This window comes from Monodelphis domestica, chromosome 1, assembly GCF_027887165.1.
Source record: "Monodelphis domestica isolate mMonDom1 chromosome 1, mMonDom1.pri, whole genome shotgun sequence".
NCBI lineage: Eukaryota > Metazoa > Chordata > Mammalia > Didelphimorphia > Didelphidae > Monodelphis > Monodelphis domestica.
The window spans coordinates 285061331-285077217 of record NC_077227.1 but is presented as its reverse complement, the minus strand read 5'-3'; the positions used below and the strand labels follow the sequence as shown (position 1 = coordinate 285077217).

The 15887-nt window shown below is 33.8% G+C and overlaps 1 protein-coding gene across 5 annotated transcripts in view; it reads right to left on the bottom strand.

Moving 5' to 3' along the window:
- Window positions 1-15887, bottom strand: part of MAP4K5 (mitogen-activated protein kinase kinase kinase kinase 5) — a 195416-nt gene that overhangs the window by 79420 nt on the left and 100109 nt on the right. For all 5 annotated transcript variants that reach the window (XR_008915019.1, XM_056810975.1, XM_056810976.1 and 2 more), the window contains exons 6-8: window positions 5294-5349; window positions 442-489; window positions 313-355 (exon numbers count right to left, since the gene is read on the bottom strand). Coding sequence is in view for 4 of the 5 variants with exons in the window: in XM_056810975.1 (XP_056666953.1) it covers window positions 313-355; window positions 442-489; window positions 5294-5349 (147 nt within the window). In the remaining variant the exon portion in view is untranslated. The remainder of the gene's footprint in view (window positions 1-312; window positions 356-441; window positions 490-5293; window positions 5350-15887) is intronic.

Here is a 15887-nt window from a genome sequence, read left to right as displayed (position 1 = left end):
GTTGGAAGAGCAATGGTCACCTTGGGATTTGCACTGAAGTTTTAACCTCTGTTTATAATTTGAGTTGGTTCCCCCCTCTTTAGGCAACTTGCTGATCCTTTACTCCCAAGAGCTAACCATATTGATGCTAAATTTAGGGCAAACACCCAAATCAGCTTCAGCATGTCTGCAGCTCAGAATTCCCAAACTCAGAAATCCATCAGCCTCAGACTATAGGGACTACAGGCATATGCCAGCATATTCTGTCAGTTATACAATTCAAATATTAATTTTTAAAATTAAGCAGTAAATTAGGATCTTGAAATAACATACCTAATTTAATATCACCATGGTCTGTCAATAAAATATTTGCACCCTAAAGGAAAAATATAAACATTACTGAACTAGGATGATATATCTTCTTTGGAAATATTTAATAATTTAAATATTATTTTAACTTACCTTGATATCTCTATGCATTTTTCCCTTAGTATGTAAATAAGCAAGTCCCTAAAAGAGACAAAAACAAAACAAATATATACACTAATACAACTGAAAAAATTTTCATTAAGTTATCAGCTTAATAAAAAAGCTGAGATATCAGAGTATTGGTGTGAAATAGGAGAAAGCTGCCTTAACAATTGGCTCTCAGGGTTGATAATATTAAGGCTTATAAAGAAATTGCCTATCTAAAAACATTTGTGGTCTGCAGGGAAGTGTAATTAGAAGGATATTATGTATTATATATAGATAATTTCATTTATTGATCAACTGCTTGCTACTTCTTAAAGCTTTCCAGTCTCCTGGGTGAAATTAACAAATTTTTACTATTTTTTTTTTACTAAATTATAATTCTCCTTATTGAGAAAGGCCTGCCTGGTTTTGTTAGTTCTTTCTGTAATTAGACACACACACTTTTTCAATCACCTTTATCCAAGTAGGATGGTTAAATATATTTTTATTTATATATATATGTATGTATATATATATATATAGATATATATAGTCATAACTAATCCATAGTAAGAACAATAAGTTAACAAATTAAAATGCTTTATTTATAAAATGAATCACCTCTCAAGTCTAAAATATTTCTATTCTTCATACTACCATACTACTATATATATATATATATATATATATATATATATATATATATATATATATATATATATATATATATATATACACATATATAAAAGTTGATCATTCAGGATATATAAACAGGTGAAAGACCTAAATATCATGCATGTCAAGGCAAAACAAAGGTGAGTATTCTAGCCAGTTATCAGCTGCATGAGGGGAAGAGGGCAGGGAGAGACCCAACCTACCTAGCAAATATATATCTACATTTATGCAGGGGACCATCCATTCTTTGGTGGAAGTAAATGGGCCTTCCCCAATCTACTTGTTGGGGATGAAAGGATTTAAGAATAATTAAATAATGGTGGAAAGGGAAAAAGAGCTTATAGCAATTTCAGAACTATTCAAATTACTTAAGTCTTAAATAAGTAATTTTGGTTTTTTTTTCCAGTAGTATTTATTCAATTACAGTTCCTTCAGTCTCCCAAAGAATAAGTATAAAAGCAAACTAAAAGCTTAAAATGCAATTTAGGAAATTTGCACGTAAATTAAAATCATAGAATCTCCGTTTCAAAACAGGACATTCTTTTTAGTTCAAGTTCTGGGTCAATTTCAGTTGACCCACTTGGTTTACTAGTCAAATGACTTGCTTGGCAGAACTGAAATTTGAAATCTAATTATCTGACTTCTGGTTCAGTGCCGCCCTAAAAATCTAAGTTTGTTCCTTTAAAACTATTTTACATAAAACCTCAAAAACTACATGGAAAAATAAATCTGGATCTGAAAAAATATTGAAGTTGTTTGAAGACAAAAAAAGAATTAAATTGTAACTGAGAATATATTTGCAGCCTAAATTAAAGTGAACACTCTTCATCCCCAATATTTTGAGCTTAAAAGTACAAAATGTATACTTAAGACAATTAGGCTATGTGTTCAATTTTGGAGGGTAGTTAAGTTTAAATAACTCATATCTGACTCCAAATCTAAGATGATCAGAACATGTTACTGTACTGGCTCTTAGGACATTAAAGTTGAAGCTTGTAGCTGAGGGATTAAAGGAGTAGCAAGGAGTCAAGCTGTAACTGCAAAACGAAGAAGCAAATCTGGACCTTGCCTTCTACTACCACCACAACAGGATCATTTCCAGAATGAACCTCAGGCCCGATACAATTCGGGAAACATGGATCTATCCTACTCTGGCAATGAAAACCAGGAAAAGTTAGGGAAAGCTAGGTCCACATGAAACGGTCTAATTTATTCAGGCACAACCAGAGATAGCATGACTATTAGGGTGGAAGGGCAGTAAAGTCGGAAGTAATGCTAATAGTAGAGCCCCAAGGGGCAAAGTGAAAAGGAAATAAATCAAACCTTCAACATTTCCTATCAAATGCTAGCTCCTTGTGGGTAGAGATGATTTTGTTTTTATATCCCCAGCACATAGTACACTGGCACACAGTGTTTAATAAATGCTCACTAGATGAATAAATGAAACTTTTTGTTGGAAAAAGCTGGCTTGACTTCCTAATTAAGGTAGAAACTTTAAATTAGAGAATTTTTGAGTTGGAAGAATTATGTAGTCCAGTGGTTCCCAACTTTTTCAAATATGAGAAATATTTATTGAGGACATGACAAAATGCTAGCAGGAATTCAGTTACTCTTAATTAAATTTTTATTTCATCAATTTAAAAAGCAATAACATAACATATGTTATATTTGTTCAGTCTAAAAGAATTTTTCTTTATCGATTCAAAGAATTATTTGTAGTCCTTTTAGAAAAATTTCACAATATTTTCCCCCTGGTGCTGCAAATCCCTGGTTAGGAATCATTCATCTCTCTAGATCTTCATTTCACAGATAAGAAAGACTTGGCAGAGAGCAATTCAGTGACTTATTCATGACCATGCACCTTGTTAATAGAAACATTGAGAACAAAATCTAGTTCTCCTGACACTCAATCCAAGCCTTTTCTTCTACTTTAAAACCATAAAGAGCTTTGGAAATAGCAGTAAAGCAATTAATTTCCTTACTGTTCTAAGTTCTTTCTTTCTAACGTTTAACTGTGATAAGGAGAGTGTGATAGGGACTGACTTGTGATTTTACTGGTATAGGGAACTTCCAGGCATGGAAACTCCTTCTACCAATGCAGGTTTACACTTTCTCTCAAAACTGTTAGTCTTAAGAGAATGGATAAACCTACATGAAGTGATGTGGAATTAAATAAGCAGAACTAGAAAACTGTATACAGTAACAGCAATATTGTGGAATAATGAACCGTGATAGGCAGCTACTCTTACCAAAAACAATTATGAGGGATTTATGACAAAGAATGATATCCATCTCCAGAGAAAGAACAGTTGGAATTGGAATGTAGATCCAAGTATGTGATTTTTTCACTTTTATTTGGGTTTCTATTTGGGGGGTTTTGGTTTTTATGATTATTCTCTTACAAAAATAGAAAATATGGAAATCTATTTTGCATGATAAAACATGTATAATCCAGATTGAATTGCTTGCCAGTTCCAAGAGGAGGTAGGGAAGGGAAGAAGGGAGACAATTTAACTTTAGAAAACTTATGTGGAAATTTGTTATTGCATGCAATTGGGAAAATAAACTATCTTTATAATAATAATAATAAAAATAAAAATAAAAGAGAGTGCTCTAGAGCAGTGGAGTCAAACTCAAATAGAAAGGGATCCACTAATTTGCACATAAAGATCTCTATAGTCCTGCATATTGATTTAGTTTTAAAATGTTACCTATGTTTTAACATATTTTTATTTATTTTGTTAAGTATTTCCCAATTACAGGTTCAGCTCCACTTGAGGATTGGGTTGGCCCCCAAGCTGGATGTTTAATTCCCAGTGCTGGCTGACTACACTGAGAAGTTAAGGGACTTGTCAATAGACAGTATATGTCAGAAGAGGACTTGAACCAAGGTCTTCCTGGCTTCAAGGCTAGCTTTCTATCTACTATGCTATGTATATATACATGTATGGGTATATACTGTTGTACAAAAGGTTTCTTCATGCATGTAATAAGAAATACAAAAATATTTAATTTTCTTTGCAATGATTCTTCTTACTCAGACTAGGTCAATATGTCAACAGACAAAAAGTTCATAAATAGCATCAGTTAAAATGCTGTTTTTGTTTCTAAACAAGCTACTTGAAAACAAATAAAGAGGGAGAAGCTAGGTAGCTCAGTGGACAGAATGCCAGGCCTGGAATCCAGAGGACTTGGCTTCAAATCTGGCCTCAGAATCTTCCTAGCTTTGTGGCCCTGTACAAGTTACTTAACCCTGTTTGCCTAGTCTTTCCCTTCTGTCATAAGTTACTACTAAAACAGAAAGTAAGGGTTAAAAAAGAAAGAAAGAAAAGACAACAAATAAGGAGACTAGACTACTTGGCCTCTCAGGTCCTATGCAGTTCTAGAGCTTTGTTCTCATTGACAAGCACAAAAGGTAACAATTTTCTTAATTGTAAGTCAATATACTGAGCAAAATTGTAACTGATTAATTAAAAAGTTTTAAATTTAAAGTGATAAAATTTGCTAGTTTCAATAACATACTTTCTGGGTAGGCTGTTATGTATAAACAATTCTGTTGGTCATAAAGTTTCTGTTTCTTTCCCCCTTATCAGTTATTCTTGGGCCAAGCAAAATATGTGACTAATTTTGAAAATGGCCAGAAACATGTACATTAATTCCTGAAAATCTTAAAAGCCATCAACCTTTTCGTATTTTTCTCTCAGATATCCAATCACTCTAGCTTTCCTCAGTGTCTTTAGAAGAGGGACACAACTATCTAGTCAGTAAGCCTAAACTATAACCATTAACAATGCAGTTTCTTTAAATTAGCACAATGGTACAAAGATGTTGCAGTATTACGTAGGGATTATATATGACCAGAGCTACATTTGGATTGGTGATCTTTCCAGGTATTCCACTCAATCTCTGGAATTCTCTAGCTCAAATTATTTGAAGGCCAGAAATCAAAGAATATCCAAGAACATTCTCCCCCTCTCCCACTCTCAATTACCACTATCAAAGGAGTTTATGTGAACTCTGTCTATTCTGCAGCCTAACAGGAAATACAAGGCTATCAGAACCATAAGATGATAATTTAGCTTATCCATTTTCTTGCTTTGGGGCAGGCCAATAATTATAATCAATATCGTTTTATTTATACAATTTTCATATGTCAAATTATCTTTCCAGCTATATATAAAAGTACCTGTAATGTTTCTCTGCAAACATAAGCTATTTGTAATTCTGACAACGGTCCAGTAACTAGAAAAATAAAAAGATCACATTTTTACACATCTAAGCATAACATATAAAACAGCAATTAAGAGCACTATAATTTTCTAACAAAAATTATTCTACATTAAAAATGACAGACAGATAATTCAAAATAATATGTGCAAGTGAAGCAAGCAAAATAAGGTAAAACAATACACACAATTACTACAATCATGTAAAGGTGACATAAAAAATGAGATTGAACACTGCATTAATGACAAATAAGCTTGACCTTGGAGAGGAGTTGAGAAATTGTAAAAGCAATCAATGGGTTTGGATGGTTTTATTAAACTACTTTTTCTGTTCCTTTTTTAAAGAGATTGCTTTAGGAGGATATATTTGGAAATGAGGGTGATATAAAAACCAAAACTATCAGTTAAGAATAACATTTAAATTTTAAAATATTATGATGCAAATTTATTATTTTTATGCTAATGGATAACTTACAATTTTGAATGGAGGCATTTATTAAGTGTATACTGCCTGCAAAGGCACCAAAATTGATAAAACAAGGATTTATAAAGAAAGCAATAAAAATAATTCCTGTCCTAAGAAATTCACACTTTCACAGAGTAAACAGGACAAACATATATAAGTATTTTATAGTGCTGAAGTAAAAAGGTTTTGTGAAGGGCATTATTTTCCTTAAGTTTAATTTGTCTTCTAATTTTAGTGTAATTCTTTCCTGATTTCTCATAGATGAACCCATCTCTAGAGTTGCTATGGGGTATAGCTTAAAATCACAGAAAAATAAAAAGCAAGGTGGGGGAAATTCCACAAAATACTGAAGTTTCTACATACTGCAAATGAGTAAGGGACATAAGCCCTAGGAGTGGAATGAGAAGGGTGGCGGCTGGGGGGTCGGGAGGAGGAGGAAGGACAATCCGACTTATATTAGACTTTATCTTCAAATTTCATTTCTAGTATAAAAATCCTGATGCAATTCTGAGGTCAAGGAAATTTCCCTCTCCAAAGGATAGTGGGAGAGAGAGCTTCCAGCTAGTCTAAGTACTAGACAAGGCAAGCATCAAGATTAAAGTTTCTAAAGAATGCAGATTCTAGCCTGAATTTTAGGAAGTGTGCATAATGGAGAGGGAGGAGGAAAGGGAAGAATAAAGAATATAAGGTCATCAATGAAAAAAGGAAAGAAGTTTGAACTTATTTCTAGAACAATTTGCCAAACTCATGGCAGAGATGGCTGAGGAACTTTGAGGGGGAAAAAGCAAGGTAAGAAGATGGAATAGAGCTAATAAACAAAACAACAGGGTAAAATGGAAGAAAGAAGAAGCAAGAGTAGAAAACTTGGCAAAAATTTCCCTCTGGGCAAAAAGAAAAGGTCCAAAAAATATCCACAACAGTCTTTGAGGTAGCAAAGAATTAGATACAAATTTGTACAACTGAATGCGGAATGACTTAAAAACCTCTAAATATCCAAATGAATGTAATGGAATATTATTGTGTAATATTGTACAAGAAATTATGAATATAAAGAATTCAGGAAAACATCAATATATTTATAATAACTGATGCAAAGTGGAACCAAGAAAACAGAATTACTACAACAATGTAAATAAGAAAAGATCACTAAAAGGAAATTAAAGTCTCAGAAACTAAAAAACCTGTTAAGGTCTATGAGAAAAGAGAAGGAAAAACATATCTCCCCTTACTGAAGGTTTGTGAACAGGAAAACAACCTCATTAAACATATCCCTAAGGAAATAGCTATGTATATCAATTTAGAGAGTGGTAAGGGTGTTGACTTGGATGGAGAGAATACTATAGTTTTTTGATTAAGTTGCTGCTGTCAGCTCTCTTATCTCAGTAAATAATTGAAAAGGACACCAAAAAGACCAATAATATTGAAAACTGAAAAGAAATGGAGTTTCTCTATTCAATCTGGCAGGCAGCAGACTCTGCATGAACCACTAAGAGACTAAAATAGAAACCAGGAACTGAGAACAGGTGGAGCCTAATAGCACCATCCAGACTAGCAGAGGCCTCAGCATCTAGTTTCGAAGAGATAATATCAAACAAAACCTATCCAATTTTTTAAGTGAGCCAGAGGATTAACTCAGGGCAAAAATTCCAAAGTAAGAAGTGTCTGAAAATATGGAATAGAGAGAAGAAATACTTTAGGGTTAAGAAGAAGCCCACCCTGTAACAAATAAATACCAGTCCCAGAGAGGGGAAAAATGGTTTGACCACATATAAGAAAAACTTCAAGAAATGAAGCAAGAGGTAAAAAAAAAAAATTGAAATTAAAAAAGAGTTCAGGAGGGAAAAAATAATAAATTGCTTAGAAAATAATGGGGAATACTTGATTCCATATTATATTCCATGAAAGACAAAATAGGCCAAACAGAACCTTAAATAGTTCAATGAGACAAGATTAGTAAAAATAAAAAGTTAAAAGTGTCTTAAGATTTCAAATCTTAAGGTTTTAAATGAGATATGTAAAAAGCAAAGGAGGCAGGGACTATTTATTATCCAAATTTTACAGATGAGGAAACTGGAATTAAGAGATGTTTAGTAAACTTCCCAGGCTAACGTGATTTAGTAAGTAGAAGGAATGGGATTAGAACTTACATCTTCCAGACTCCAACTTGAGCTTTTTAACCCACTTTAACACTTGGCTGCCATAATATATTTATAACCCAATGGTTAAAGACAGAAGATGGAATCTATGATCTAGATAGCAAAGGGAATTCCCAGATAAAGCAATTTCAGTGCAATTTTGTACCTTCTCTGCAATTGGTAATTTTAGACAACTGCCTAAAGTAGGGGTGTCAAGTATCCCTACAACACTCTCAAGTATAGGTGAACTTTATTAAAATGTAACTGGAGAAGTAGATAACAAAATAAGTAACAATATAACTAACATAGATAACACTACATTTAAAAACAAAGTCAATTGAAGCCTGTAGGGATCCTTCCTAGGAGTGGTTTGGTGGTCCCCAATTCTATATAGCTAAGTGGTACATTGGATAGAGCCCTGGGCCAGAAGTCAGGAAGACTTGTCTTCAAGTGAGTTCAAATCTGGGCCCTGTGTGACCCTGGACAAGTCACTTAACCTTGTTTGCCTTAGTTTACTCATTTATAAAATGAGCTGGAAAATGAAATGCCAAATCATTCCAATCTTTACTAAAAAAACCTCAAACGGGGTCACAAAGAATCAGACACATTATGAAAAATGACTGAACAACAGCAACCATTTCTAATTAAGTTTAACACCACTAAGAGGTTAAATGACTTGTTTTTGACCATAAAGCTAGGATGTATAAGAAATAGGACTTTGAACTCAAGTCTTCAGGGTGGCTTTCTATTCACTACACCATGCTCTCTCTATTGTTACCTAAAGCCAAAGGGCAAAGTGAAAAAGGAATCCACTGATCTTCTCATTCTCCTCAAATAAACAAAAACCACCACCATGGCCAATTATCTCAAGCATCTAAGTCAAAGAAAAAAATACCACAGGTAGCCAGAAAGAAGTAGTTCAAGAACCAGGGAGTCACAGTTAGGATGACACATGACTATGAAGCAAATAATGTATGAGAGGAAATCTTGGGAGTAAAATCTTCCAAAAGACAAAATATAAAGGCTTATAACCAACCATAACTTTCCCTGGTAAATGAAGTATAATCCTACTGGACTGTAGAACAGGACTTTCAAGTATTCCTGAAAAAAAGACAAGAGAGAAATAAAACCCTGAAATGCAAACACAGGAGTCAGGAGAGCAATTGGAGGGATCATATAATGGTAACACCATTACACATTAATAGTTTTCACTCTTCAAGGGTCACAAAGAGAATGAAATAAGATAAGTAGAGGGCCTAGATAGAGCATTATGTTCTGTTTTGTTTAAGAGAGGAAAAGAAAGGCAGAAAAAACAAATACATTATGTAATAAAAGAGGAAAAGAGGTCAAGAACTTACTATGTCTCAAATGGAATGTGAAAAAAGACTATACAAACAAGGAAGAAAGAAAGGAAGGAGTAGACATCTCATGACCTCCCATAAAAATAAAAAAAATAATAAAAAGTTGAACACACACAGAGTTTGCTATAGAGATAACATTAAATTCAAAAGTAATAAAGGTTGGGCCGGGGAAAGAGAACAGAGAATAAGAGAAAAATAGAGGTGGAAAAGGAATTGCCAAAAGTAATACAAACTTATGCTTTGAAAGGTAAATCATAAAAGATGAATAAAAAGAGACAATATAAGGAGATTAAGACTTGGGAGAGGAAGGGCAGAAGGAACAGAACACTTCAATTATAGATTTCTAGTACTAATCAGAATCTCTCTCTACCCTGTTTTTTATTGTAAAGAGGGGGGCAAGAAGAAAAGAGGAAATAGCTGAAGAGTATAATGGAAATACACAAAAAACATAAATAAGAATGGGTGGGCTCATTTGTAAAATGGACAACAGCAGAATGTATTATTAAGAACCCAATGATAAATTGTTTATAATAAAAACAATTAGAAAAGATTCACACAGTTAAAATGAAAATTTGAACCTAAAACTATTATGCTTTAAGCAAATTTTAAAAAGTATGAGTATCAATTATGATCTCAGAAAAAGCAACAGTTAAAATATAGTTAAAAGTAATTACCAGGAAAACTACATTATGCTTAATGAAAATAATTTCAATACTTAATATGTAGTCAGGGGCAGCTAGGTGGTACAGTGGATAAAAGTACCAGGCCTAGAATTCCAATCTGGCCTCAGTCACTTTATTAGCTGTGTGATTCTGGGCAGTCACTTAATCCTGTTTGCCTTGATTTTCTCATTTGTAAAAATTAGCTGGAGAAAGAAACGGTAAATCACTCTAGTATCTTTGCCAAGAAACCCCACCTCCCCCAAGTCATAAAGAGTCAAACTGAACAAAAACAAATGAACAACAATAATATATAACCACCAAATGACATAGCTCATCTAGGTACAGGAAAAGAAAATTAATCAAATTAAAGAGAGAAATGGATAGTAAAACTATGAGTTGCAGATTTAATTCTGTTCCTTTAATAGCTAGACAAATCTAAAAAGTGATGAAAAAATTTTAGAAAATTTAGATATCTTAGGTGACAACTGAAAAAGTGACATGCATATTTCTCAGTTATGCACAGCATTTTTATAAAAACTCATATGATAGGGCATAAAAACCTCAGAAACAAATGCAGCAAAGTAGAAATATTAAATATATTTTTTACTACAACAAACACATACAAATAGTCAATAAAAGGCTTTTGAGGAAAGGAGTCAAAACTAAACAGAAACTATATAACTTAAACCTAAAGAATTGGTAGGTCAAAGAACAAAACAGACTCAGTAAATAATTTTCATAAAGAAAATGAGAAAAATGAGACGATATATCAAAATTTTAGGGATACAGACTGATAGCCAAAAGTTGCCCTGCCCTTGACAGCACAGCTGAAGCTAATCAGGACACCCAGACTATAAACATTTCAGGAAGTCTCCACAGCTGCGTTCTTATCTAGTGGGCAACTACTTGTGCAAAGCTATTTTCAAACAGTGGTTTTCTATTAAGAATTCCTATGGCTCCTTTAATATAAAACAACCTATATTTCCTTTACTTGGATTGAGAAGTAGTTTTCCTGACTTTCTACAATGTATATAATAAAAGACTTGTGTTCCAAACTGACTTTTTCTGTAATTTCTAACTGTTCTAAAGCAGTCAATAGAATACAATTTAAAACATCATAGGAGGTGGGGGGGAGGATTGCTCCTTTATATCATAAACAGTACCTCTCAAATCAAAAGCTGGCATTATCTTGAATGGAGGAAAGTCAGAGATCTTTCCAATAAGATCAAAGGGTAAGTAAGGCAAGAAAAACTACCATCATTACTCTTATTTGATATAATTTTAGAGATGTCCTCTATAGGAATATGATAAAAAGAACTTGAGAGAATAAATATAAACAAAACGTTTACTTTCTAATACATAAGTGATAGTTTTGTTTTTTTTAAACCCTTACCTTCCGTCTTGGAGTCAATACTGTGTATTGGCTCCAAGGCAGAAGAGTGGTAAGGGTAGGCAATGGGGGTCAAGTGACTTGCCCAGGGTCACACAGCTAGGAAGTAGCTGAGGCCAGATTTGAACCTAAGACCTCCCGTCTCTAGGCCTGGCTCTCAATCCACTGAGCTACCCAGCTGCCCCCAAGTGATAGTTTATTTAGAGAATCTTAGATATTCAAATAAAATTAATTGAAATAATGTCAGCAATATGGCAAAATATAAACTGAACTCACAAAAGCCCTGTCTTCCTGTATATTAACAACAAAACCCAGCAAGAATAGAAAAAAATTACATTAAAAATACTTTTAGAATGCACATGAATATAGTATTTTAAGATGCTACAAAACATATTTTAAAGAAATTACATGACTAAATAATTGTAGACATTAATCACCCATAGTATGGTCATACCAATGTAATAAGAATGATAATATTATTCAAATTAATTACAGATTCAGTGTCATACCAAACTGACAAATGTTCACTTACTTCAGAGATTTAAAAAATAACAATATTAATCAAGAGAAACAAAAAGTCAATAATCATAAGGGAAATCATTAAGAAAAAATGGGGGAAAGGGGGGCCTTATAATACCAAATCTCAAACTATCCTACAAAGCAGTAATTTTCAAACTATTTGGTAATAGCTAATAAATAGAAAACATATTCAGTGGAATAAGTGTGGAATTCAGAATTCCTTATTCAGTGGAATAAGAATAAGATCAAACACAAAAACCCAGAGCAATTAAACATGAAGCCCAGTGTTCTATAAAACTAAGGACTTCAACTACTCAAATACTGAAAACTGCTAGGAAAGCTGGAAAGCAGTTTGACAGAAATTCCATTTAGACTGACATCTCACACCATATACTAAAATCAGTTCCAAATGAATACATGATATAGATATGATTGTATAATAAATAAATTAGAGGAACATGGAAGAAAATAACTTCCACAACTATAAGAATTCTTAAATAAAAGTGATGACAAAGATTAATGAAGAAAAAAATGAATAATTTTGACTCTATAAAATTGAAAATTTCTGCATAAGACCAATTAATTCAGTACAAATTAGCAAAGGAGTAAGTTACTTGGGGGAAAAAACCCTCACATCAAATTTCTTTCATAATGGTTTAATATCCAAAATATGTAGAATGTCCCCAAAAGCCTTTATTCAGTTTTAAATTGCATTAAAGTTTTGGGGGCACCTCATATAGAGAACTGATACAAATATATGAGATGTTACCCAATAGATTAATGGTAAAATGATATGAACTGCTGGTTCTCAAGGGAGAAAATTCAAACTGTTGTGAATAAGGGAATGGCCAAAAGCAAAGAAAATCTGAAGTTTGAAGGGATGCCTCAGAGAAGGACAAATGGAACCTTCAGGACCTGAGGGGGATGGGAGAATTCCAGGAAGATTCAAAAAAGCTGTTGGGAGCCAAAAAGATCTTTTTCTTCTTATCTAGGACTCTGAGGGAGCAGGATGGGAGAAATACTCATCTCAAACCCTTTTGCCTGAACTGAACTGAATGAAATTCTTCATGCCCAACTGAAGACAACCTTTGGAATAGACTATATCATTTCTTTTCTCTTAGGGGAAATGCAGAGCATATTCCCTGGAGAGAGTTTTGGTCAAGCCCTCAAAAGTTGCCATAGGAAAGAGATAGTAGGGACCTTCCTCTTTCCCTCTGCCCTCTCCCTTCCTTTCAAAATAAATTAGATACTTTGAATTATAATAGAATTGATTCAGAGTTTATGTAATAGAAGGGAAATTTCCATCCATCAAGTTTAGAAGGAAAGCTGTGAGGTATAGACTTACCCTCTAGTCTAACTGAATAACTGACTCCATTAGTGGCTACTTAGCTCAGTGGAAAGAAAGAGGAAGTGTGACAGAACTCAGTCCCCAAAGCCAGCTGCTCTCTGGTCCCTACACCTTTTAAGTTCCCCTTGCTTTTACACTACCAACAAATTATGAAAAAATGCTCCAAATTAAGAATGAGAGCAATACAAATTACACTCTAAGGTTTCACCTCACACCTTACAAAGATGATAATTACTAGAGTTACAAGAAGAGAGGTACATTAATAAACTATTGCTAGAAATGTGAAGTGTTCCAGTAATTCTGAAAAAAAAATTTTGAACTGTTCCTAAAGTCACTAAACTGTGCATACTTTTTTGACTTATCAGTGCCCCTGGGCCAATTTCTTAAAAAGAGTAAAGATAGAGGGAAAGGATTCATATGTACAAAAATATGTTTTTTATTATAATAATGAAATGGAAACAAAATAGGTATGTCCATCAATGGGGCAATAGTTGAACAAATGATGTTATATGCATGTAATGGAATGTTATCATCATAAGTAATGATGAAAGGGATGGATTCCAAGAAATGAGGAAACCTTAAATGTAGAGAATAAGGAATAAAAATAGGAAATTTTTATGTCAAGCTTAAGAACTGTGATCAATGCTATGGCCAATTACAACTCCAGACAACTGATGATGAATCATGCTTCCTATACCTCTTGGAGATGGAAGAGAGGGGAAGTATGAGGCTTAAATTTTTAGATATAGTCAGCATGAGGATTTATTTTGTATGGTTATTTGTATGGTTATACTTGGGGGGGAGGGGCAAAAGAGCTTTTATTTGCAGGGGATGAGGAAGAGTTGGTACAGAAGAAATAGGATATTAGTAATGCTAAAAAAGAAAGAAGTTTTAATTAAGCACTTAAAATTATCATAAGAGGACAAGGAAGAAGTAGGTAATGGATAAACAAGACAGTGCTTGGACTATTATATTAAATTTTGATTATACAAAATGCTGTACATAAAGGGAAAAACTGAACTGTGTAAGTTCACAGCGTCACATACAATTCCCTTTATTGGTTTTCTCTGTATATTGAAGTATTTGTTTGTTGAGATTTCAGTTCATAATTTAAAAAAAACATTTTAATATATCATATTGGTCCAGGCAAGGTGATAAGGACCCAGATTAGGCCAAAGGCTGTATTCCTAGAAAGAAGATATCTAGAAGGTAGCATTTCCAGGACTTAGCATGGTGTGGGGAAATTTGTTGCAAGAGTACAGAGAATGTCAAGGATGACTAAGATCATAAAAGTGATACTTTCAGACTGTCTCTTTTCTACCATCACTTAACAACTTGTTTTCTTTTGAGGGTTTCTCATTTACATTTATGCAGCCTAACTCCTAGTTTTAATATTTGTTAACTTAATATTTATTAAGGTCAACCCCCCTCCTTTCTCAGGAAGTTCAGTCTTTATTCCCAAACTTACTCCTATCTTCACTCCTGGGGCACCATTCATGTCAATGTCCCCATGAATACTCTGGCCTCTCAATTTATCAACCTCCAAAACTTCCAATAAATCCATCTTTAATCTTCCTCAGCTACACACACTCAGGGTCATAACCCAATCATCCAAAACTGTTAAATAGACATGATCCAGCACTCAGAAATTATCCTATCCAAATGTAATCCAATATCTGTTGATTTCTTATGCTGCCTTATCCATCCTAAGCCTATTTTTTTGTCTTCACTGAGTGAATTTCTTTGTTTCCCTCTCTGTTCTCCTAGTTTATCACTTCTCCTTTGGTGTCTCTTCTTTCCCTTCACAGATCTGATTCTATAATTATCCAGTCAAACATAGACTGTCAGTTACACCAACTAGGTTGTTCCTCACTGTCTACTTTCTTTACTCCTATTCATAGGGGGCAAAAAAACAGTTGTGGAGAAAGTAATGAGTCTTACAACTTTATTAAATGGATTCATTAGAAATTTATATAATTGAATTTTAACTGGGCTCTCACTGCTACACGATTTTGTTTGTCCCTTCTATCACACTCTCCACAATAACTAAGCTGAACTCTACTCCCTCTTCAACACTTCCTATACTACTTCCACCTGATCTTTCAGCAGAAGGGAAATCTCACTTCTTACCCTACCAATAAAACAGCAGCCATCTATAGCAAGTCCCCTCTTTTTCCTCAACTAAAATCTCAAAACCTCCCTTCATCATGCCTCATTCTATCTGCTCCTTTGTAGTCTGATGAGGAAATTCTTCTCTATCCAGGCTCCTTCGTTTTCTCTTCTTTCAGAGCTTCTATATCCTCAATCAGGCACTCTGTGCTCTTTATCCCATTCCCTTGTTTCTTGCAAAATCCTTCTTTCCTCAATTATTTCCTTTTTCCTGTTCAATTTCTCCTCCTTTAATAGCAACTCCTATCTCTTACCTACAACCATTCTCAGGTTTCCCCGATGCTTGGAAAATCTTCACTGAGTCCTACAAATCCCTTCAAGCCATCATTCTGCATCTCTTTTCCCTCTGGAAATCAAACTCCTAGAAAAAAGTGATCTATAATCCTCATCTCTACTTCTCCTCCTATCAGCTCCTCCTTTCCTGGTAATCCAGCTTCCAATCCCATCACTCTACTAAAATTACTCTCTAAGGTTTCCAATGATCTCAAAATAGCTAGCTCCAAA